This window comes from Colossoma macropomum, unplaced genomic scaffold, assembly GCF_904425465.1.
Source record: "Colossoma macropomum unplaced genomic scaffold, Colossoma_macropomum, whole genome shotgun sequence".
Taxonomy (NCBI): Eukaryota; Metazoa; Chordata; class Actinopteri; order Characiformes; family Serrasalmidae; genus Colossoma; species Colossoma macropomum.
This window is the reverse complement of record NW_023494883.1, coordinates 331,680-356,945: the sequence shown is the minus strand read 5'-3', so window position 1 is coordinate 356,945 and position 25,266 is coordinate 331,680. Positions and strand designations below refer to the sequence as shown.

Below are 25,266 nucleotides of genomic sequence, written 5' to 3'. Positions count from 1 at the left end.
ATCATTTTTCATTAAACTTATTAACAGAATAAAATGATTAACATTTGAAAAAAAAGATAAACTGCGACACTGTGACAATGATAAACTGCGACACTGCGACAATGATAAACTGCGACACTGATCCCAAGTCCACAGAGGTGCTGTCCTACTGAAACAGTAAAGGGTCTTCCTTATAACTGTCCCACAGCTGGAAGTACACAGTTCTCTACAATGTAACTGCATGTAGCATTAAGATTTCCAATAACTGGAACAGAGGGCTGAAGAAACAGGAGGTCTTTTGCTGTATGGCAAGATTTTCGCAATAATTCTGAGCTGGGCATCAACTTTTACACAATTCTAAAGAATCTACTCTTGCCCTAATTATAACTTGCGGGCTAACATGACTGGCATATCATCGCTGTCCGAAAAAAAAAAAAACAACCAACAAAAATCTCCATTTTGTTCTATCTTTATTTTTCACATCATTTAAGCACAGCAGCCGTCCTTTACTTTGTGTAATAGAAGACAGAAGGGGAAGACGGAGAGAGTTCTTTGTGTACAGAGTGGACACCTGACCACTTCCTACTTCACCTTCACCTTAGAGATACACTTTTACGTTTCAGGGGTCAAGAGAACATTACATTACAAAAACAGAGAGTACTGTTGATTTAAAACTCAAAAATGCTGTACATACAATTTATTCACCTCATGTTCACAGAATTCTTGAAATATTGAATAAAATATCTAAAAACATCTTTTGAGTGTAAAATAGATTGTAATATTTAAATTCACACTGTGTATGTTATTGTTGAGGCCTTATCTTTTAAGGGTCCATTTGGGCCCCCTTTACAACACCCCTGCTAATTTGAGGGAAGACTACAAGAAAACAAGAATTTAGTCTTTAAATGATATGATGGATTATGCTGAATATGAACACAATCTAATGAGGTTAAAAAGGTCAGTTTGATTTCAGTTTGACTGTAATTGTGAACAACAGGAGGTAAAATGACAAGAATCCACTTACAAGTGACTGCATAGAAAAAACATGAATATGAATTGTGTGCTGTTTTGTATCTTCATTCGATGCCTTTGGCCTTCAGCTCTTCTTTCACTCTCTTTAAGTAGTTGGGGTCCGGATAGCCATAACTGAGGAAAGAAAAATAATAGTTTGATTCATAATAGTATATACACATTTACATGTAGTGCAAGTAAAGAATTTCAACATAAAATATTTTGGAATGACTGTTTTCAACAAATATAAAACAAATTTGATTGCAGATAAATGTAGAAAATGATTCTAATCTGCTTGTTCTATTCAACCTCACAGGTTTCAGATCATCATTAAGACACTACTGTACATATAAAAGTGTCCACAATGATGAACAGAGCTGTAGAAGATTCTAAACCAAATACGAAAGCTGTAGATAGATGGTCACCAGCTCTGCTCTTGGAGATCCTGGAGATCTACCATCCTGCAGAATGCAGCTGCAGCCCAAATCTAACACACCTGATTCAAATAGTTAAGTGAACTGATGATCTGGATCAGACGTGTTCAATATGAGATGGAACTGAACTCTTCAGGAAGGCAGATCTAAAGGACACCATCAAGAATGAAGTTCTAATTAAATTACTATCCAGAGTTCATCAAGTTTCAAAGATGGAGTTTGATTCTCAAGGCAGATAATAAATATATAACTGATATTCATTTCTTGTTTACAGAATTCTTGAAATATTGAATAAAACATCTAAAAATGTGTTTGAATTGTAATATAGATTGTAATACATTCACACTGTATATGTTATTATAGTGTATAAAATAACAAAAATGTTAATAAGGCAAGTGATTTCAAACATCTGATTGCTGATATATCGTCATCTTGTATCTCCAAAAAAAAACTTTACAAGAGAAGGAAAAAATGTTTTTTACTTTCTATGTAAGTCAGTGTAAAATAGATTTATTCTAAGTCATTTTGGACTGTTTCTCTTGGTCTATTTGTCATTGTAAAACATTGTAAACTGTGACAGGCGTATTAGAATTTCTAAAAATATACCACATACTGGTGTTTTCCAACCAGGTCCTCAGGGCCCCCAGACGCTCCACATTTTCCCTTCCTCCCTGTGTGTTGTGAGTTTGGTTGGAGCAAAAATATGGATCGTCTGTGAGGCTCTGAGGACCGGGTGGGGAAACACTGCCATATACTATATATAAATGTCATAAAAGTCAACTTTAGGTCACTCTTACCACTGCGGCCCACCACTTGTGTTGGTCTTATGATGAATGTCGTTCCAGATGATGGTGTTTTCTTCTCCAGTGGTTATGGAGGTCCCGACAGTGAAGATCAGTTTCTGATCGAAAGCCCTCTTGAGCAGCCGCAGCACATGCCTTCCTTCATCGTTGTCAGGGAGGAAAGCGTAGCGTTGGGTTCCACTGAAATATTTTCCAGGGTTTGGATGTTCATCCTAAACAATGATGTACAAAGAATTACAAAGTTGTTTTATACTGGTTAATTGCACACACAGTTGAGGTTTAATATGTGCAACTATGAACTGAAATTCAGCTTTAGATCAGATTCTTATTCTATTAACAGGTTGGGGTTAGTAGGATACTGAATCCTTGACTTCAGATTCCTGAACTTTACATTTTTCAATCCCTTCTTTTAAATTACAAACCAAAAGTGGGTGTGGCTTAAAAACCAAAATGAGTGTGAGGTGCTAGAAGTGGGTATACCATGCTACTTAAATGGCGGTGAACCCTTTAGCATAAATATGACCCAAAATATGATGAGATCATTTCAGTCATAATTATAGAAAAAAAAACAGAAACAAATACAAAACAATTACATAGTTTTTCATTCATTTATTGAACAAAGTGATCCTACACTATATATGTTGGCAAAAGTATGTAAACCTCTAGAATAATTAATTTGGTATAGGGGACAATTAGGGTCACGAGGTTCAATCAATTGGATGACAATCAGATGTGATAGTAGCTGAACCTTTATCTGAGTCTTCACAATCAAATTCAGGATAAGACACACTGAACAAGTATAGTATGTAAGAATAGTATGTATGTAATGATAGCACAGAGAAAGCCACCACTCTCTAGGAAGAAGATTTCTGCCTGTTTAAAGTTTTCTAAAGGCCACCTGAATGAGCTAGAACATTACTGAAATAATGTTATGTGGACAGATAAGGTAAAAATAGATGGAAAACAGCTGTGAAACATGGTGGTGGCAGTATCACAGTTTGAGGCTGTTTTGCTGCTATTGGACCAGGACAGCTGAATTCTCTGTTGGATCAGGAAATCCCAATGTCAGGGCATTCGTCCATAAACAGAACCTCAACAGAAGGTGGGTCCTGCGGAAGGACATCGACCCTAAAAACACCATTTAGTCTACAAAGACTAGAGCAGAGGAAATGTTATATTTTGGAATGACTAGGTCAATGTCCAGATCTTAATCCAATAGAAATGTTGAGGCAGAAACTACCAACATAACACATTTGAAAGCAGTTCTGTAAAGAGGAATGGGCTAAGAGGGCTGATCATCAGTTATAGAAACCATTTATTTGAAGTAATTGCTGCTTAAGGGGGTCACAGATGTTTTTGAAAGCAGAGGTTCAAATACATTTGCCAGCAAAGACTTTTAATGTTGGATCACTTTGTTTAACAAGTGAATAAAAACCCATACCATAGTTTGTGTTAAGCCTTGCATTGACTACACAACTTTTAAAGTCTTAACAGATCATAAAAAGACTGGGCATCTCACATTATCTGTTTTTTGCAGGTTTTTTGGGCGACTGAAATATTGGGGATCACACACTAAACCATTAGGGCTCACACACTACTCAACATTTAAGCTGCTGCTGAACCGAATGAAACTCACTGAACTTGCATGAACTCACGCATTCTACCATTACTAGAAGACCCAAATACAACCCCATTTCCAAAAATGTTGGGATGCTGTGCAGAGTGTAAATAAAAATAGGATGCAATGATATGCAAATCGTGTAAACCATATTTTTAAAGGAAAATACTACAAAGACAACATATCAAATGTTGAAATTGAGATTTTTTTGTTTTTAAAACATATATTCCCATTTTGTATTTGATGCCAACAACACATCCCAAAAAAGTTGGGGCGGGGTCCTGTTTACCACTGTGTTTCATCACCTCTTCTTTTAACAACACTAAGTGTTTGGGGGGACACACTGCTGTAGTTTTGAAAGTTAAATGTTTTCCTGTTCTTGTTTGATATAGGATTTCAGCTGCTCAACAGTTCTGGGTCTCCTCATGGGTGTCCATGAGTTCCAAAAAGAATTTCAAATGTTGATTTGTCGGACCACAGGACACTTTTCCTCCTCCCCTCAGTCCATTTCAAATGAGGCCCAGAGAAGGTGGTGTTGTTTCTGGATCCTGTTTACGTACAGTTTCTTCTTTGCGTTTTAGAGTTTTAACTTGCATTTGTGGATGCAGTGATGAACTGTGCTCACAGACAGTGTCCATGCAGTGATTTCCACTACAGAATCATGTCTGTTTTTAATGCAGTGCCACCTGAGGGCCCAAAGATCTTGGCTAATCAATACTGGTTTTTGGCTTTGTCCCTTGCATACAGCGATTTCTCCAGATTCTCTGAATCTTTTATTGTTATTATGTACTGTAGATGATGAAAAGCAAAAGTTCTTTGCTATTTTATGTTCAGAAACATTATTCTTGAATTGTTGCACTACTTGATTGTGCAGTCTTTCACAGATTGGTGAGTCACTCCTCATCTTTACTTCTGAAAGACTTCTGCAGATGTTGAGAAGGGTCTGATTTACACCCACAGTCTCACTCCAGCAGCTTCAGGCCAGTGGAACACATGCGCAGTAGGACCGCGCAATTGTGCAATGTCAACATTAAAGGACTGCATATTACCATTCAGAAAGGGGTATAATTACCAATATACTAATCAACCTCTGCTAACCGGTTAAACCACAAGCCAGAACATTACAAAACCATCAGAAACAAAAAGAAACAATTAATGGTTTCTGTGGGTTTTTTCAGCAGGGATACATTCCAAACCTCACGCTCGTTTTAGCCTAAAGCTTAATATTCCGAATGAATTCTTGATTAGCCTAAAACTTGCTAAGAAAAACCAAAACAAGTGTTGGCGCATGCGCTGAATGCCACTGGCTTGAACCTGCTGGAGTCAAACTTCTGGTGTGAAACTGTTGCTCTGTGGCTCTGCAGATATTATTGTGGTTTTCTCTGCCGTTTGTGCTGACGCAGTAAAGAGGCAGCAGGTAAACATGTTTAAGTGAGGATCATGGATTTTAAAATGTACTCAGTCTGTTTTTTTAGAGTTTTAAACGTACATAAACTCGACTGTGCTTGTGCCTTAAACTCAGCTCATTAAAAAGGTTCGCTCCACACATGAGTGACTTTTCGCCATTTTTTTGTTTACTTGCTGTATTTTCTTCTTTCGCGCTCTGTTTTCATTGGCTGTTGCAGGAGTCGGTTCAGACTGAGTCATTGGCCAGTTTACACAACTAGATTACGCTCAGAGTCGGGTTGAAAAAATTAAAAAACTATCAAGCAGCACAGTATTTACAGACCAGAACAGATTACAGAGTGGTCTCACAGGGTCAGGTGTGATTTCGTAACTGGAATGCACAACTCTGGTGCTGGACTGGGTACGCTAACAAGGGCACGCCCACTCTAAACTCTGACCCCAGTTTCATCTAGTCCATGCTATTGCAAGCCTCCGTGGCCAGCTAGTAACGAGAACATCTTTGGACAACACTGAGGAGGAATTTCGGGCTAAATGTGGAGGGAACATAGACTTATTAAAGAGGAACAAACTGGGTATGACATTTTTAAACCACTCTAACATATCACAAAGGTAGAACTCACAGCAGGGGGCGCTGGTTCGCTTGTCACACTGTCTAGTGAACAACAACCCTGTTGTCAGCCCAGGTATGTAATTTAAGTTATCATCGCTGAAAAAAGACCCCCAAAAACTCCAGTTGAGCATGTAGATGCAAGTTGTATGTGTGGAGAACACATTACGTATAAAAAAAACCCCAAACAATACAGTTCCTTAGCTAATGATAGCAATTTAGTAGCTAACTTGTTTTGGTTGTATTATGATTGTATTTCGGACATTTAAAGAGCCAGACCAGAGGAATTTGGGGGTTTAGAAGGGAGCATACTTATTATGTATGTATTTAACCTTTAACAGGTTGTCCCTTGATGTGTATTCTTGTTACGAGATCACACCTCGCCCTCAAAACTAGCGCTCTTGTAATGTTTGATGTACAATCTGATATACAAACATAGATGCTGCATTGGGTTCAGCCAGGCACGCTGTCTTGGTGGTGGTCAACACCACTGCCAGACCGCATTCTGTACAGTTACAGAGTGGCTGTTTAAGAAAGATGTCCAAAATTATACTATTTTATAGGGGCGTTATGATACATGTTAACATTCTTGTTTTCCGACATGATGGTTAGCAAGATGATACCTGCTCTGAACCAGCGATTAGATTTCTTCGTATGAAATGCATGATAATGGGAATATAAAATGTGCCATTACTTTTGCCCAATTTTATTTTTCCCCAATTTGTAAACTTCAGCAAATAAACAGAAACTAACTGCATTAAAATGTACAAGAAGTCTGTTCTCTGAACAAGATATGTTCATTTTTTTTCAATCAACAAGCTGACCAGGGTGCCCAAACTGTATGTTAATCATGCGTTTCTTTTTAATCAACAGTGTCAGTAAATCACAATGAATGTGTAAATATATTTTAATAATAATGACTTCTTACCGTCTGAATGCCACCTGGTATGAAGTACTCAATCCGAATAGTGCCACAGTGAGGATAGCCAGGAAGACTGTTTGAATGATTAAAGCTGGTCATACTTCCCTCAGGCTGATTTCCCTTCAACATCCCGAAGATGTCCTTACACACTGGGCAGATTTTACCCATGCACTTCACTGATGCTTCCAGACACTCTTTGCAGAACTCGTGGCCACATTTCAGCTTCTGTTTGTCAGTAAATTTGTCCATGCAGATTGGACAGTCGACATCTCTGCCTTTAACACTTTCTTTCTCTTTAGCATTTCCAGCTGTTTGTCTCAGATCTGTATTACGATTACCTGCCATGACTTTGCCAAATAATCTCAGAAGCTCCATACCAGGTTCCAAATTCACCTGCTTCTCAACAGCTGGTTCTGGTCCCAAGAGTGCCCTGCAAACGGTAATAAGAAAAATCCTAAATTAAATTATTAGTTATGTAACAGCTTTGACTTATTTAATATTTACACCCCTTAAAATTACATATACCAGCCCCCATTCTAGCCCAGCAAGTACTGTGAAGAACGACAACAGCAGAGCAGCGGCAATGAAAATGGCAGACTGTGTGCAGAAATATAGTGTTTCAGGCTGTGAAGGGATGTCGGCACTTCTCATTCCCTTCACAAGAACAAGGCTGTGAGTGGGCTGATGTTTGTCTTTAAACCAAGCTGAATTTGTCTTCCTGTTCCCCAGCTTTCAAAAGTTTTCAAAAGGTTGAGATGTAAACAGAGTGATTCAGAGTGGTTTGGTGTGAGATGGTTCAGATTTCCTTACAGTAGTGGTGATAGAACCAGGGGTCACCATGACTACAACACAAATATAGGCATTTTATTTACTATCCAAAACCACCAGTGAACCTTCACATGTCTTCCGAGTTTTATAAGGAATGTTGATGATGGGAAAATACTGGAAAGTCTTTGCAGGGAATTTTTCAAGATCATCCTTTGCTTTGGCTGCTCCAGAAGTCTTCAGCTTTCCAACACCCACCTGGACTAATCTAGACAGTTTTTTCAGCTCCACTGACCACATAGGAGCACTTTGTAGTTCTACAGTTACAGACTGCAGTCCATCTGTTTCTCTGCATACGTTGTCACCCTGTTCTTCAATGGTCAGGAACCCCTCCAGAGTGGGGTCATTCTTAGCACTGCATTGACACTGATGTAGCGGAGGTGTGTTAGTGTGTGTTGCACTGGTGCGAGTGGATCAGACACAGCAGTGCTGCTGGAATTTTTAAACACCTCAGTGTCGCTGCTGGACTGAGAACCAAAAACATCCAGGTAACACCGTCCTGTGGGCAGCGTCCTGTGACCACTAATGAAGGACTAGAGGATGACCAACACAAACTGTGCAGCAGCAGATGAGCTATTGTCTCTGACTTTACATCTATAAGGTGGACCAACAAGGTAGGATTGTCTAATGGAGTGGTCAGTGAGTGGACACAGTGTTTAAAACCTCCAGCAGCACTGCTGTGTCTGATTATTTTTTTTTTTCTTTAATTGAATGATAACTAATATGAATACCTTGGGAACAAAAAAGGGAAATGACCGCTGAATGAAGAACTGTTTAGGAGTCGATTCTTATTTGTGAGCTGAGCCGACTGATCTGACTCACTGAAAAGCCGGATTGACCATCGCGATCCTCCAGTGTGTGAGCAGTAGCCCCGACCATCTTTCTGCCTCTCTTGTTTTTATATACTTCTTACCTAATGCTGATCAGTTTAATGACTTTCCTCACCAGAAAACTGCTGTAACTGAGTTTAACTGAGTTTAACTTCACCAACACGAGTTAGATCACTGTAGTTTTAATTATATTTAGAGTATAATCATCTCTCTTTCTTTTTGCTGAGGTTTCACTCTGTGTTTTCTTTTATAATGACAGCAGATTTGTAGAAAGTTGTGCACTAATGGTCATTGTGCTGTGCTCGGTGTGCTAGCTGAACGCTAAGGGGTTTTAAATATGTCATTGACACTTTAACCCCAAATGTAAAGTGTTGGCTTTTGTTACTTACCCAGTACCAGTTGTTCCAGTGGATCAGGACTGCACTGCTCTCCCTCTAGGTCTTCTCTTTTAAAGTCGATGAGAAGTGAAAGTGAAAATAACACCAAAAAGTCACCTCCCACTCACAGTCAGCTCAGCAAAGCACAGTAAAGTACAGGAATCTAGATCCAAGTAACATCTTGATGGACTTGTGCTTTTCTTGTATTTTCAAATGATATGACCTCAAAAAGTAAGAGGCAGGACCAAGAAGCATGCTGGGAAATGGCAAAGGGTGTTGTTGTGCTTGCTGTGTCGTTGTTTGACTCAGCTAGTCACATGACATATGAGGAAGAGTCCAGCAAAAAAACAGAAAGTCTGTGTATTCTTAAAGGAAACCCTGACTGTTAAGAGACATATAGGCCCCAAATTTGGTGTATATGTCCAATACCATTTGAATATACTGTATAAACCAAGAAAAGTACTATTCTTATTATTATATAAGATAAGATAAGATAAGATAATCCTTTATTAATCCCACAACGGGGAAATTTGCGGTGTTACAGCAGCACAGAAGACAGAGCAGCAGGAAATATACAAACAATATATAAAATAGAATAAACAATAAAAATATAAAGATATATGTATATGTACAAAAATTACAAGAAAAATATACAAAGTATTGAATTTAAATTTAGAAATGTAGAAATGTATCATCAAAATAAGAAAAATCAAAATAAGAAAAATTCTGTTTTGAAGTAGGCTGCCATTTTTGTTGCTGCATCAAATGGTCCCCCTTCCCCTCGTCCACTGAGTGAGGAACAGCAAGCTGAACATCTCATTTAACTCTAAAATATCATTCAGTCTTTCCAGCTTTAGCTAGAGCATGACCTCACTCCAGAGAAACACTTTTTTGATTTATGCTTTTTATGATAAACAAAGCAGTCCCATTTGGTTTATATGTCATATTTTAATAGTATGGGACATGTAGACTGTTTTAAGGCATACATACCTTAACAGTCAGGGTTTCTCTTTAATATCTATGTACTGTTATCAGAGCATGTGCAGTGCAGAGAACTGCTACTAAATAGTGTCTTCCAGGTTTGTCAGACACTAGAGGCGCTCCTGAGGAAGTCCAAAATGAATGGGTTGTAATGGAGTTTTGTGTAAAATCAAATGTATAAGCTTAATCATTTTTATATAGAAAATGTGCTGAAAACACACTAAGGCACAGACGACCCTTAAACCAGCTCAGGAATTAATTTTTCCTTTGCTAAAAAAAAACAAACAAACAAACACAAAACCCACAATGTTTTCATGTGATTGATGTCACAAATGTCAGGAAAAAAGTTACTGGAGCGGTCAACCTCCATCAATCACTGATTTTCCAGTAGCTCAGGTAGCTCAGCCCTGGATTGCCCAAGAGCTGTTTATGGTTTGAAATTCTGGACTTAACAGGGCAACTGTGCTGTCATTAGCTTAGCTGTTGGTTTAGAGTTTAACCTGAGTTTAAACCTGAATGATTCACATCAGTTCTTAAACCCCACAGCTGTGTCCGTGGAAGCTTCACACCTGCAATTTAAACTAAACCTAATTGCTGAGACACATAAACACAAACCCAAACAGAACAACAAACACAAACAAACCAAAAAAAAGGTAAATATCAAGAAAACCTCAAATATGTCTTGGTCTAAAATACATGACAAGGGTGATTAAAAGGTTATGATGGCCTAAACAGCCCATTTAAGGCTAATAAATTTTAAGCACAATTTTAAACACATTAATACATACAATTTTCTCCCAGCTTATGCCACATCAGTATAATTCAATTTCTAGCACAATTTTATTCTAAAATTATTCTTCAGACTGATGGAGAATGTGTTGTATATGGTTCTATATAGCACCAGAAAGAGTTCTTCTATTGTTATGGTGTCAAGCTTGTAAAAATAGGAGAACCTTGACGCTATATAGAACCATATACAACACATTGTCCATCAATCTGAAGAACCATTTCACCATGCAGAGAACCCTTTAAGCATGCAAACAGTTCTTTGAGTGTCCAAGGTTCTATATATAGTCTAGAGAACCCTTGAAGAAACATCTTTTTTAAGAGTGCAGTTAAATTTTATGAAATTCCTGGCCCAGACAGAACGCTTCCACCATGATCCATTTGAAGTTTTCATACGTTAACATGTGTTTAACAGGTAGTGTGATAGTGCTGCTGCATGCTGCCACAGTTGGGTAGCATACTGTGTGCTCACTGTAATCTACATCACAGTGATGATTAAATGCCACTGTTATCCTGAATCTGGCCTTCTCCCGTGCCAGAATAGGAATGTGTCCCTGCCCGGTCACCCACTGAAGGAATGTTCTTGGTGTCATGGAGGGCAGAGCAGCTTCTTGCAGCCCAGGCGGGTTCTCATCTAAACAAACAGAAAGGGAAAAATGTGCACATTATGAAGTTATAGATGTTAAGAATGTGCACAGGTACTTCAGTATTCAGTTAACCCAGGGGTCACAACCCATATGTAAAGCAATTTTGTCCTTTCAATATCTTTCCGTGGAGGTGGATGTCTGGTTACTATCACCACTACTGTGAATAATTCACAACAAACCAGTTAGTGAGAAATATTTCCTACTTCTGTATTTTTACAATTGGAATAAACCAGAACAAGTAGCTGTGTCTTTTATCTGTTACTACCATTAAACATGGAATTACTGCGTCTTGCAAGAAATGGGCCAACAATGAACTGCAAAAAAGGGCAACTCATGTAAGTGAAATCTTAAATCTAGTCAAAACTGCTAGAAATAATATGATTATACTCCTCCAACAGTCTCATAATCAGAAATCTTAGATATATTGACTAGATTTAAGCTGTTTTCACTTACCAAGATACCAATGTTTGCAGTGTGGTCAGCTTAGTTATTGGTATACTGGTATAGTCTTTAATAACTCCATGCTCTGTGCTGATTTAATAGAGAATAAAAACTGAAAAAGCAACTGAAACGTACTTTGCTCCAGTTCCTGGAGTAGGTCTTGGAGATGGTTCATCAAGGTGACTTCCCTTTGTTCCTTATATGAGCCCTTCACGCTAAACTGTGCCTGGCAAACCGACATGACAAAGTCTGCATCAGCCTGTTCAAATAAAACAAAATAAATCATTAGAGCAAAACTGAAAAAAGTGCTTTTTAATTCAGTTTTAAGTATGTAGATGATCAGATGATCATATATTTTCCTGCATGCATGGCTGGTCAGTGTATATTTTGGTGCGTAAAACTGGTGAACTATTCCTTTAAGATGTTAAATCTGGTTAAGGGACTCATATCAAGGAAAACGTTTTTCAGTTTATTGAAGAAGAAGAGTTTGATGCAGTATGTAAAAACTGTTTCCAAAAATATTCAATATTCAATATTTTTGGAATATATATGCAAACTGAACAGCAAATACAGCCTGTTTTGAATTCATTGTTTTTGTGATGTCATGAAAACCAACTTATTTACATATATCTGCCTATTCAGTCTACAGCAGATTAGCCTCGCTTATTCACACTGAAGCCATGCTGCTTTTTGAAGGAGGGCAGCCAATCAGAACAGAGCTCATTTGCATATACGAGTCTTAAAAGCACAGTAAGCAGCCTGTTTAATTGTAAAGTATAAAGAGAGGTTATGTCTGTTTTTGGTACTAAATGAATGTAACTGAATGTTACTCCTGTTTAGCAGAACACCAATGCTTTCACAATTAGAGTCCCATAATTCTGTTGTTCCTTGATTTAATTGAACACTGAAATATTCATTCACTCTATGTATTTATACTTCTACTATTACTAATATTACTACTATTAATAATACTTTGCATTAAAGATGCGCTTAAGTGAGTTTATGTGTTATATAGTTAAAATTCATACATTCAGTTTGCTCCTCTTTAATCATCAGGGATAAAGAAAAGTTGGAAAATGTTCACATAAAATGAATTATGACTGTTTTTGGTACAAAAAACTACACAAACACTAATAAGTGTAAAAGTGAAAAAATTCAATGCAAGAAAAATAAAAAGACCTAGGCCCTTTAAGGTCGTAGACATGTTCAGTGGCTTTGTGAATGCCCTGCCTCAGCTTCTAATATTTACAACAAATTATTACATACAATTACAATTACACACAAACTTACAGTCATCTCTACTCCAGGGACGAAAAGAGGCTGGCAGATTTTCGGGTATTTGCTCATGAGATCACAGAGGCCATACAGCTGAAGACCTTTCCTTATCTGTTGCAGTATGGGGACAAGCTTCAGCATAGCGTGGAGAATAACAGCTCTGTTTAGGACCAAAATAAACACACAGACACATACACAATGCAAAATCACTGAATAAATCCATTTGTATATATTCATTTCTTAAAGAAAACAGTGCTTAAAGTGCAAAGAAAATAATGCATCCTGAGATGGCTTCATACGGCATGTCACATGTTTAAATCTCTAAATATTATCCACAAATAATCTTTTAAATTTTCTGTGGCTGAATATTTCCATCTGACACGTATATTTGCTCCACATACTGGACACTGTGTCTGGTTACCCAACATCAGCTCTGAAATTCAGCTCAAACAGATGATTACAGTGTTAAAGGCAGAAAGACAGCATTGCTTGCAAGAGGACACATTGAAGCGAAACCCTGACGCAGCATGACTGCTGCAGACTGACTGTAATATAGCTGCAACTAACTCTGATAGGCACTTTGTCGATTCATTCAGCACACAGCAGGAACACTAAAACATTTATTAAACACTAAAACATTTATTAAACACTGTGTATTTATACTACTATGAACAACACTTAGCTTGCATGAGTATATATTTTATGTAGTTAAAATAAAATAATACAGTTAATTTTTTTAATCAGTCCCCTCTTGGAGAAGACCACTTGGCAAGTAGCCCTAAGTAGTCTAAGATCCCTTTTTTAGAAATGAATTTCTGCTACATGAAACATATAATTCACAATTGACAAGAAAGACACTATTACACTAATTTGTGGAATATCATATCATCTAATTGACAAAAAGTACCTTGTCCAAAAATAATATTTCACAAATACAGCAATTAAGCACAGAATTCAAATGTAGTAAACCAGGAAAGCAAGAAGGAAGAAGGGAATTGTGGTTCAGAAAGTTTCAGATGAACACATTTTGTAGTGAAAGCTCAGTAAAAAAAGAACAATCATGATAAGAATACAGTAATTACACTGCATACTAATCATGTTAAGTTTTGTGATTCTGCCAGAACACACCCTGAAATAATCCTCCAAACGTACCGGGTTATTTCCTGCTTCTTCTCCAAGCTGACAGCTCCTGTGTACCCACAGCTCACGATGTCTTCTGTGAGGTCTGTAATTGTGAACTTTGAAGCCGACTCCACCTGAAAAAACAGAAGAGCACCCTGAGCACAGCTCAAAGATGCTGCTCAAGAGTGTGTTTTGTGGAAAATCGTCTAGACAGTCTTACTTTTGAAATGAGATTAGCGTATTGATCGTCTCCCAAATCAGTTTTGTCCACATTTTTCAAATCCAGAGACCCACTGCACAGGAACTCGTAGCACCATAAGGTAAGAAAATTTGGAGTGGGTCCACCTTGGGCCAGACTAACAGCCATTATTTCTCCTACAGTCCTGGAATAAACATCAACTCTGTACATTAAAGAAATACACTGAGGGAATGAAAAAATAAGTGAAGGAATGAATGAACAAATAAATAAATAAACTGTGCAAAAAATTTAGGCACCTGAAAAAACTAATGGGGCTGTAAGTGTTTGTATGCTCAGAAAAACATTATTATTATTATTATTATTATTATTATTATTATTGTTATGAATTTTAAGGGAACGCAGAGTTAGAAAAGAAAAACATCTCACAAGTAAAAGACAGAATAAATAAATGTAGCGTCATTATGCTAGTAGTGAACTATGCTGCCTGACACAGCTGCCTAAAAACGATAGAAACAGACACTTAAACAGAAGTTAGGACACTGTTGGGGTTTATCCTAAAGTTAAGACAGTATTTAGGAGATTAAGTCTAGTTAGGATGTTTATGTAATACTGTTCTCTTATCTGGAGTTAATAATAAGATCATGAAGTTAGGAACTCTTATTCTGTAATAGCTACTGTCCTAAATCCAGTCCATACTGAAGTCGTCATTGAGACTAAACAGATCAGATTGCAGAGTTCACACATATGGTTTGTAAACAATGTGCTTAGGTGCCTAAGACTTTTGCACAGTACTGTTTATAGTATACAGAGAGTACATGAGTGAACAATACATACTTAAAGTGACCTTTGTCCAAATCACACAGTGAATACTTGGGCCTCTTGCCATGCCTGCTCCCCTCGAAGAAACGCTTCTCGATGCCTTCTATCATTCCTTCAACCAGAGGAGCCGTCATCACATATTACAACTAAGTCTGCTTAATGTTTGCAAATCTGTTTAATCCCTTAAATGCCCATCAGTGGGTTCAAAGTTTTATTCCACACTTCTATAATCTGAGAATAGCTCAGCCAGTTTGCACCGAAGTGCCTGTAGTTACTGAGTAATAAGCATTAGTATGTAATAAGCCTGAGATTTTAAGGGTCAACTTTTGCTCACCTGTTAGAAACTCTTTGCGGAGCGCCCCTGTGTCGATCCCAGCCTCGTCCAAAAACACCACTCTCAGAGGATTCAGTGGAGATGACTTCTTTTGCCTCTGCCACTGAGCGAGCCCTCTCTCCACCATGTTGTGCCGGGACACTGTGACATCAAATGTGTCGCCGTCTTTAGCTACTGCAGCTTCGATGGTCTGGAGAACATCATCAAGGCTAACGCACATACAAACAACATGAAGAGAGCTGTAATCAGGGCCTCCTGGAATTTATGATCACAAATTCATGCAAATTAGAGCTGGGCAATTTAGTCGCCTATCAACAAAGAATGTCAATACAAATAAACACAGGTGGCAACCTCATGACATATGAACAGTGCAATATAACCCACATGCATTTTGTATGGAATCCATAACTGTAAACTACAGCACTAAATAGTATGTCAAAATAGCACCATTAAAAGTGTAAACCTCTCCTTTTATCATCTGTAACTCATGTAACTGTAACTGTAAATGTAATTCATAGGGTTGAAATAATTACTTATTGTATTGACTTATAACCAAAATCAAGCTATTACTCTTGGAGAAAGTGTGAGAAAGTGTGATTATTCCATCCTAATAAGTTATTCTGAGAAAATAAGATCTTATTTCGAGACAATAAATAAAAAAAATGAGACACAAAATAATTACATATTTGAAAATAAATAATTGTGTGTGATAAACTCTCTTTCTGTCTCAGCAACAACATCAGGCCACTGTGTTTCCAGGTAATACAGATTACAGGCAACAAAACTGCAAAGGTTAGTTTAATAGCTTAGTTCTTAAGGCTGGCTTTACACAATGAAACTTTCATGCAACTAGTTGCATGTTGTGAGTTTTCAGTGCAACCTGACACAAAACAATTAAAAAACAAAGTTGTACGCAACACAACTAGTTAGCCAAACTGTTGATACACTGTATAATTTTCACTGTACAACAACAACCATGAGGTGTTACATACTTATAGCAATTTTTATTGTCTTAGTGTAAAGTTTCCAACTGTCGTTCTCATTCTTTTTTTACATCTACACATCCGTATAAATTTAACTATCTATCTATCTGTTTTTAGTATGTTAGATATATATTTAACTTTTTATTCTGTTCTGTGTATGTTAGACCTTTGAAAATTAAGTTTTAAAAAGCCATTATGGCTCATTATTTGGATCACCAGTGAGTGTGAGCTCTGTTTAAAAGTAAGTAAGAAAATGAGTAATCTATCTACGTACATCACAACAACAGCAGGCTAACAAAGAGGAATACACTTTGGCACGTCATGGCTCAGGGAAATTACATTAAAAACTACAACCTTACACAAAGTTGACCAGGAGGATTTCATTATCAGCTGTCCGATAAACCATCCCTTTTATCTTCTTGTCCATTAATCTGGTGAAATCAGATGATTGAAATGATGTCATTTGATATCACTGTTTTGATCGGCTGTTGATATGCTTGCAACAGTTATGGCTGAGTTTCAAGTGAGTTGCAGGATGCTTTACATTATGCAGCTCAAGTGCAGTTGAGTTTCACAAAGGTTTCAAGCAACTAAAGTTGCACAAAATTTTCAATGTGTAAAGCCAGCCCTTGGTTTGCTAGTGAAAACACCACAGGAGAGTGTATTATGTATGCAAGTTTAGACAAAGTGGCAAAAATCTACTCTGCTTGTTTGAGTAGCCACTTCCGTCCAATAGTTGATAATCCCAGTTTTCAATGATAATACTGCCCTTTTTCTAAATATTTGACTGTAGACTGTAGAAATTCTGTGCTTATTTTGTATACAAGTCATTTTACTGTATCATTTCAATATAAAATTAAAAACTGTTCTCTGAGAATTTATGAGTGTAAAATTAAATCTGTAAAATCTGTAAATCTAATAAAGATTAGATTCTAAAAAAAATACAAATATTATTACAAATATTGAGAATTATCATGTTATGTAGCTAAGAAAAACATGCAGATGTACCTCTTAATTCCACTGTTTATTGGTTTAGAATCTTCTTTTTTGCTGAAAGGTGCTTCCTCCGCCCTGTTATTGCACACATTGTTAGATACAAGGTTTTGTTCCGACAGTGACGATATACAAAAACATTAAAAAGCAAAATTATCAAAAAGGATTTTTAGATGTTTCTTTAGCCAACAAACATTCAGATATTGTCACCTGTCACAACACAAGCTGGCATGGATTTGTAAATAATCCAGTGGAAAATTTCTTTGACAGATTGGACATGCAGCCTGAATAGAAGACACAAACATAATTATCAGCAAAATATAGGAAATTCACTATTTAATATTCAAAGAAAGTCAGTGATTATTGTCCTTATCGGGTAGCACTGCTCTTACTAATATTATTATTGCTGTATTTGGTCTTACCTCAGTGCTGGATTTACTTGTACTATTGGCTGCCACTGTAGACACATCAGAAGGCTAGAATGAACACATAACAGGTGTTAATCATTGTAAAAGTTTGCTATTGGTGGTGAGTATGACTGATCTTACTAATAGCATCATTAATAATTGGATCTGCTCATATTGGCTGCTGCTGTAGATTTCACTGAGAGGAACTCATCAACAGCAGACACATGAGCGGGAGACTTGAATAAATGTAAATGTTTGTTAAAAAAATTCATCCTGTAGCCATTGTGAAACATCTAATAAACAGATGCACTGTGGTTGAATATTTACTGAAATCTTTATTACCTTTATGTAATTATCCGTGTTGTTCTCTGTGGATGACCTGTCAATGCAGCACAATTTGATATGCAATAGCACAGACAAAAAATCTAATCAACTCAAAATTCGACCCAGAATTTGACTGAAAAATCGACCCAAAAATTAACCCAGAATTTGACCCAAAATTCATCCCAACAATCTACTCATATTAAGCCAAAAAAAGAACCCAAAATTTGACCCAAACACTTACCCAAAACTCAAATTTACCCAAAAAACAGCCATAAAATCAACTCATAAATCACAAAAAAGGCTGTGAGATCCTGAAACGTTGGGACTGTATGAATTATAAAAAACAGAGAATATGTTATGTATTCAGACTAAGAAAATGTGTAAATATACCTCTCAATTCCACTGTTTATTGGTTTAGAATCTTCTTTTGTGCTTACAGGTGCTTCCTCTGCCCTGTTATTACATACATACATTTAGAGAATTATTACACTTGGGCAATTCATTACATATTATTGCTGTTGGAACAAAAACGTGTTTGTTCATTTTTGTTGTTTTCTATTTTGTCACATAAATTGAAAATGCAAGCAGTCATTTACACCATCTCAAAATTTTGGCCCAACAGACATAAATGGTCCAAAATGACGTAGAACCTTTTCGGAGATACGAGGTTCTGCCCTGACAGTAATGATATACAATATTCAGATTTGTTTATTTAGCCAACAAACATTCAGATACTCTCACCTGTCACAACACAAGCTGGCATGGATTTGTAAATAATGCCGTGGAAAATTTCTTTGACAGATTGGACATGGAGCCTGAATGGAATGCACAAATATAATTATCAGCAAAAGACAAAAAAATTCACTATTTAATATTCAGAGAAATCGCTGTCTTTGTTGGGTAGCACTGACCTTAATATTATTATTGCTATAGTAAAAAAAAAAAAGTCTCTATTCTTGTCAATTTTTATTTTTCTGCGTCATTTGAACACAGTCACCGTCCTTTACATTGTGTGGCAATTGATGATCATGATGAACGGACTAATAGAAATGCTCCAAAACCATTTTGAATAAAATCTCTTTACATTAACTCACATTAAAAGTTAACAATGTTTTGCCTTCTCCTGTAAAGTTACTATTTTGGAGATGCATGTTTTCTTGATCGGTCTTACCTCAGTACTGGATATGCTCGTAGTAGTTGCCGCTGAGGATTTCACTGAGAGGAACTCAGCAGACACATCAGCAGGAGACTAGAACGAATGCAAGTCTTTGTTAAAAAACTCATTTTTTAGCTGTTGTGAAAAACCAACAACTAATTACAGATACTGTGGTTGAATATTTACTAAAATCTATATTACCTTTATATGATTATCCGTGTCATTTTCCGCGGATGATCTGTCAATGCAGCATGACTTGACGTGCACAGCCATGACCTGCAGTGGCATAGACAGCCCACAGGCTTGGCAGGTCGTCTTTGGCATCTTCTGGAATTCATGTTCACCCACAGGAAGAGGAGATGTATCAAGTTGCTCCTGGAGAGGAACTATGTACAGTGTGCTCTTCCCCCCTCCACTCACAGATCTTAAATACCGAGTATTATAACCTGCAGCTTCCGGAGGAACAACTGTAAGTTTCCGTTGTCCTGATCCACCTGTGAGGGGCAGCATGAGTAAAACAATGAAACGAGTGAAGTAACAAAACGTGTCTGACCTTCTGAACAGTTTGAGGGTGTACATTACCGAGGGCCTTGTACAGAAGCCACCCTCCTGATAAGCTGGAAAGTTTTGGGTAATGTTCAGCAAGAAGTCTTGTAACCTGCATTAAAGAACACAGAACTTGGGTGTGACATTAATGATCAGTGTTTTTAACTCTTGTGAGTGACTATTTTGGCTGTTTTTGAATACTTTCAATTTTGCCTTTATGTACCAAATTAAAAATGTTGACCATGCCAGTGTTCGGCATCTGTTATTTCAACACATCATCTATATGACCCTGACACCTATATGACACTGTATCAACATATTGGACCCGAAAACTCAAAAACACACAGGATGTTTTCACACAAAAAAAAATTCGGACACACGGCCACTTTCTCAGTGAGTTTGGTACGTTTGGTCGAGTGTGAAAGCTGTTTTTCGAGCCCCCAGAGTGGAACAGAGAACCGATCTCTGGTCCTCCTGAAATCAGTGGTCTGGGTTTTTCTTCCAGCGAGCTCTGGTGCAGTCCGCTGTGGATGTGGAAGCTATCCGCTCCCGGTTATGCTGGGTTAGCTTTAGCTTGCTAAGTTTCTCTGACTCTGAAACTGTTCTGTGTGGGTGGAGCCAGAAATGCAGCCCTGTGATTGGTCAGGGTAATGCTTACGTAAGCGCTACCCAAGATTAGGACTGCCCAGTTTACACTGAGAGGAGAGAAATATGGTGAAATATATCGTCATTTGTTGGCCGGTGAAACATTATTCAAACGGTGAACTTAGTACATGTTTACTGTCTTCCTGCAAGAACAAGATTAATCCAAAAAAACACACATTTAGGTTTCCTGAGTCTTTATTGGTGGAGGACTGTTAAATGTTTTGGGTTTTCCTGCTCTAACACACCCACTTCAACTCAGGATGGGCTTGTTAGTTAACTGATTATTTGGATCAGATGTGTTGGGAGCAGGGCAAACACTGAAATGTGCAGGGCAGGGGGTCCTCTAGGACCAGGGTTAGGAACCACTGATGTAACCCCTTATCTTTGGTCAGTTTCGCAGACCGCAGAGCCACTTCTCACATTAGAAACTGGTCAGAAACTGATCAATGTTCAACTGTGCAGTCTATTGTGTGTACAGTGAGTGTGTCTGCTTTTAACAGATGAGAATGTGAGAGGGCTGTTAAATAATTAAAATTAAATTATTAAATAAATAACATTACTATTATTAAAAATATTCATGTACCTCAGAGTGGTCTGCGCTTTCTGGGAGTCTGACTGTGCGTCTCCCCATGCCCGCTAGGAGAAGTGACAGTTCTTCTGCTGGTTTAGGTGTCCTTTCCACATTCTTGTTCATGAGGTAGAACTGCATGGATACTGTCCTGGTGCTGGCCACCTCATAGGGGGCAAGCCTTTTCTTGCCCCTTACAGGAGGAGATTTTCTAAAATATCCGGAAAATGATCTGCGGAATCACAACACATTAAACAACCATTATTCAACTGTTAAAGTAACGTTATTTCAGAATAAACTGACACGCTTGAAGAGCAAGTCACGCTCACACTGCAAAGAAATGGTCTCTTGACAAGTGAATGACCTTAAATCTAGAGAATATATCTAATATTTTTCATTTTGAGATTGTTGAACACCTATTATAACATTATTTAACATTTTTTACTTCAAGTAATTTTAGTCAAATGATCTCACTGAATTTGCAGATAATTTTGCTTGCTGTAGGAAATATGCTTGAAAGCAGCCAACATTATCCGCCACTATATTGAGATTATTCAACTTTCTAAAATCATTTAAATAAGTAAAACAATGTCTAAAAATAAGCAATCTTATAAAAAGCTTGCAACATGAGAATTATTAGATATATTGACTAGATTTAGGATCATTTCACTTGCCAAGATGCCATTTTTTGCACTCAGATGTAAAATACAATTAGCTTTCATATTTTCATGATGTTCATGATTTTCAGCATAATTACTGGTCAGGCAAGGAGAATCTGAAACGTAAAATATCATATCATTGCTGTTGGATCAAAACCATGTATCTCCAAAAAGCTAACTTTACATCAGAAGATAAAAACATTCTTAACTTATGTTAATGGACAATAATGGAGAAATTATTTGTTCCAAGACTTTCTGGAGCATTTCTATTGGTCCATTCATCATGAAATTTGGACATAAAGAGCAGCTGGTGATTTCAAATGCATAAAATGGAGAAATAAGGTTTTCTCCCAAAACAATTATGTTCTATTGCCTAATTATTCAGTAGATGTGAACTCAGAGGGCTGTAACTGTTACTCACAGAAGGGGGGGCAGCAGTTCTCTCTTGGGTGTTTGCTCTTGAGAACAGACCTGGGGCAGACTTGGGTAAAAACTAAACGATGTGTGTGTCTGAAAATATAAATAACATGTTAGTGTTAGCTTCTATGTAATATTCATTGTAAAGTACCAAATACACACAACAAATTAGGGCTGCAAGACATGGACATAAAATGTAATATTCCTTAAAGCTTTTGAATATCATGATGACGATACATTATTATTAAAATAAAGAATAAAATGTACATCTAACTGGACTATACTTTGAAAATGGTTCTATTTAGTGCCAAAAAGGGTTCATCTATTGTTGCGATGTCAAGCTTGTAACAATAGCAGAGTCCTTTTTGGTGCTTCACCAAACACTCTTCATCACTCTGGAGAACCATTTCACCAGGCAAAGAACCATTTTATGCATACAACTAGTGTATATGGTTTCATATAGAATCACTGTCTTTACTAAAGAACTCTAGAAGAACCATCTTTTTTAAGAGCTTAACGCAGGGATGCACTTGTCGGGCTTTTAACACTACATCCCTGCCAATCTAATTACATCTTTTTTGTGCTGCGTGGGAGGTATTTTGATCTGTCGTCGTAACCCTTACTTATGTGCTTACTGCATTAACTCATATCACGATAACAAGCCCTATAATAAAGGAAATCTATAAATAACTAACAACCAAAGTGATACTCACAGTGGCATCATCATCAGTATCAATTTCCATTGGCTGCTCCTCATCAGACATGATTGATGATTGTCTCTTAGCTCTATGCTCCTATAGGTTGCATTCAAATATAGAACCAGAAACAATCACATTGTTCACCATTGCAAATGATTTTCTGATTCCACCAGCAGCTTTGAGATAACCCCTTACCGACTAAACAAACCAAAAGGTTTTTAAAAAGGGTGGGGCATAAGAGCTCACCTTTGCACCTTCCATAAAGTGATAAACTACCTGGTAAAGAGTAGATGTTATACAAGCTCTGAACTGTTTTCAGTCTCCATATCTCTGAGGGATAAATGAGATCTACTTCTCACTTAAACTGGTAGCCAGGTCCAGCGCTCCAGCATTTTTTCCTGTTAGCCTGTATCTTGGGCCAAGTTGATAACGAGCAACCCAAACTTAGGGCCGTTTGCTCTGGAGGGAACTTCTGGGAAAATGATGTAAATTCAAAGGCCGAGGCGTTACACTGGCTCAAATAGACACAGAAGCATGAAATGTGGTACAAAGTATCCTGAAATAATGAAAAAGGTGGGAAAGATGCAGAGGCTTACAGTACTATACACAGTAAATACTCACTGTCCGATTGACAAATTCTCATCAAAAATCAATATTTATTAGCTCTTCATAATAAACTAACATTTTTCCATTTGCATCAAGAAAACTTCTGAAAATCATAACCTTCAATTTAAGCCTTTCTACCTTAAAAAGTATGATTGCTGTGGCCAAAAGTCTTCACCGTACCTAAAACTGAAGAAAGTGCACCTATGAGGCACTCGACTTCAAATGTCTACTCTTCTACATTTCTTAAGTATACTAGGACAGTGATAGTTGTCTTTAAAGGGGAACCCCACTGATTTTTCAAAATTTCTGCATAATTTTCTACATAATAGGTTAAGATTTAAATAAAGTTATTCACAGTGGTTTGGTGTGAAAATGGTTTGGATGAAATGGGTTTTGATGTTCTAAAAAAACTTACAGAGCCAGAATTGTTCACAGTGGTGGTGACAGAAACTCTTAAAGCTCTGTCACAGAAAGTTATTACATGAAATGGTTATGAATACACTGCCTGATGTCTGAGACATTGTTTTACAGTACTTTTATGATAAGGTTTTTGGTCTAAAACTTATTTTAATCAGAGCATTTTAATCTGTTCACGGTGAAAGGACACAAGAAGGATGTTCTTAGGCAAAACAGTCCCAAAGAAAATTTTCTGATTTTCCACTGTTTTTCCATCATCAACATTCCTTACAAAACTCAGAAGACTCTGTCACCACCACTGCAAAGGAATCTGCTCCGTTTCACACCAAACTACTCTGAATCACTGTTTACATCTCACACATTCAATCAATCTAGATGTTTTGGAGAAAATAAGTGGAATTCGCCTTTAAGTACAAAGAAGATCCTCACCGCGTCAGTACAGGGTGACACTTGGCTAATGCTAACTTACTTTCCATTTAGGTAAAGTGAAAGTAGAGCGAAGAGTTTCACCTCTTCATTCAGAAGCTGAAACTCTGAGTGCTTCCACATTTAACTTGGAGGCTTGGAGCTCAGTTTGAGCTGCCTTTAGTGACTCTTTTTGCGTCTTTGAACAAGCTAGTTAACGCTAGCTAGTTAGCTATAGCTGCTGGGACACAACCGATCCGGTCTGAGCCGGTAAACTTGGCCGTCGCCATGACAACGCCAGAGACCACTGTGACTGGTCAGCGAGTTCAAGCCACCGGCGAAAGTGAGCGAAAAAGCACGAACAGAGGGCAAACGAAACGGTGCATTTCTCCATAAGAGAGATATCTAAACCATGTTCGAGATCAAATTACTTTATTGTCGTCTGATTAAGCCGCACGAATATCATTCTCTTCTTCTTTCTACTGTACTACACATACTACACTAATGAGTGGGCTTCTATTGGAGGTGCACTGTTTCTGACATACTGTTTAGTACGGTTCTATGCGGTTTTGCTCTTCCTTTGACATTTCTAACTCCATAATTAAATGAGTGAGCTGTGTTACTTACCAGACTGAGCTCTCAGCGCTGTTAAAGCTGGACAGCTGCTCTGCTCTCCTCCTCGGGTCGGTGAGGAAACGAAACCGAAAGTGAGCAACTGTTCTGATTCACTGTTAGCACGTCTAGACAGCTGGGAAATCAACAGGGGTGTAGCTAGAACTCATAGAATGGGGTGGCCAGGTGAGACTTAGAGATTTTACTACACTCTTAAATAAAAGGGTTCTTTAGCAAAGACAATATTGAACCATGAACACTCAAAGAACCATTTGCATGTTTAAATGGTTCTTTCCATGGTAAAATGGTTCTTCAAATTGATGGCGAATCTGTTGTATACGGTTCTGTACCGAACCTTTTTGAAAATGGTGGGAACCAAAAAGGGTTCTTATATTATAATGACAAGCTTACAG

The 25,266-nt window shown here is 37.5% G+C and overlaps 2 protein-coding genes across 7 annotated transcripts in view; both read right to left on the bottom strand.

Moving 5' to 3' along the window:
- Positions 1 to 432: 432 nt before the first annotated feature.
- Positions 433 to 25,266, bottom strand: part of LOC118800395 — a 54,042-nt gene continuing 29,208 nt past the window's right edge. Inside the window, exons 14-28 of the mRNA XM_036560607.1 lie at positions 21,055 to 21,271; positions 19,863 to 19,938; positions 19,482 to 19,774; positions 19,296 to 19,373; positions 17,816 to 17,869; positions 15,418 to 15,607; positions 15,135 to 15,195; positions 14,286 to 14,448; positions 14,096 to 14,199; positions 12,959 to 13,103; positions 11,804 to 11,927; positions 10,977 to 11,214; positions 6,788 to 7,211; positions 2,222 to 2,439; positions 433 to 1,125 (exon numbers count right to left, since the gene is read on the bottom strand). Coding sequence (XP_036416500.1) covers positions 1,056 to 1,125; positions 2,222 to 2,439; positions 6,788 to 7,211; positions 10,977 to 11,214; positions 11,804 to 11,927; positions 12,959 to 13,103; positions 14,096 to 14,199; positions 14,286 to 14,448; positions 15,135 to 15,195; positions 15,418 to 15,607; positions 17,816 to 17,869; positions 19,296 to 19,373; positions 19,482 to 19,774; positions 19,863 to 19,938; positions 21,055 to 21,271 — 2,455 coding nt within the window. The 3' untranslated portion in view covers positions 433 to 1,055. The remainder of the gene's footprint in view (positions 1,126 to 2,221; positions 2,440 to 6,787; positions 7,212 to 10,976; positions 11,215 to 11,803; positions 11,928 to 12,958; positions 13,104 to 14,095; positions 14,200 to 14,285; positions 14,449 to 15,134; positions 15,196 to 15,417; positions 15,608 to 17,815; positions 17,870 to 19,295; positions 19,374 to 19,481; positions 19,775 to 19,862; positions 19,939 to 21,054; positions 21,272 to 25,266) is intronic.
- On the bottom strand, positions 10,812 to 24,943 carry zgc:112970 (uncharacterized protein LOC541543 homolog). 6 transcript variants are annotated; one of them, XM_036560599.1, is made up of 21 exons: positions 24,869 to 24,923; positions 23,173 to 23,285; positions 22,829 to 22,909; positions 22,120 to 22,208; positions 21,055 to 21,271; positions 19,863 to 19,938; positions 19,482 to 19,774; positions 19,296 to 19,373; positions 18,866 to 18,939; positions 18,515 to 18,577; positions 18,143 to 18,179; positions 17,816 to 17,869; positions 17,604 to 17,677; positions 17,409 to 17,471; positions 15,418 to 15,626; positions 15,099 to 15,195; positions 14,286 to 14,448; positions 14,096 to 14,199; positions 12,959 to 13,103; positions 11,804 to 11,927; positions 10,812 to 11,214 (listed from the first exon to the last, which is right to left on the bottom strand). In XM_036560599.1, the coding sequence occupies exons 3-21, from the start codon at positions 22,877 to 22,879 to the stop codon at positions 10,910 to 10,912; spliced, it is 2,316 nt and encodes a 771-aa protein (XP_036416492.1). In that variant the 5' UTR covers positions 22,880 to 22,909; positions 23,173 to 23,285; positions 24,869 to 24,923; the 3' UTR covers positions 10,812 to 10,909. The 6 variants fall into 6 exon arrangements, with proteins under 6 accessions (XP_036416492.1, XP_036416493.1, XP_036416491.1 ...); XM_036560600.1 differs by having other exon boundaries at positions 23,173 to 23,282; XM_036560598.1 differs by lacking the exon at positions 23,173 to 23,285 and having other exon boundaries at positions 24,869 to 24,943.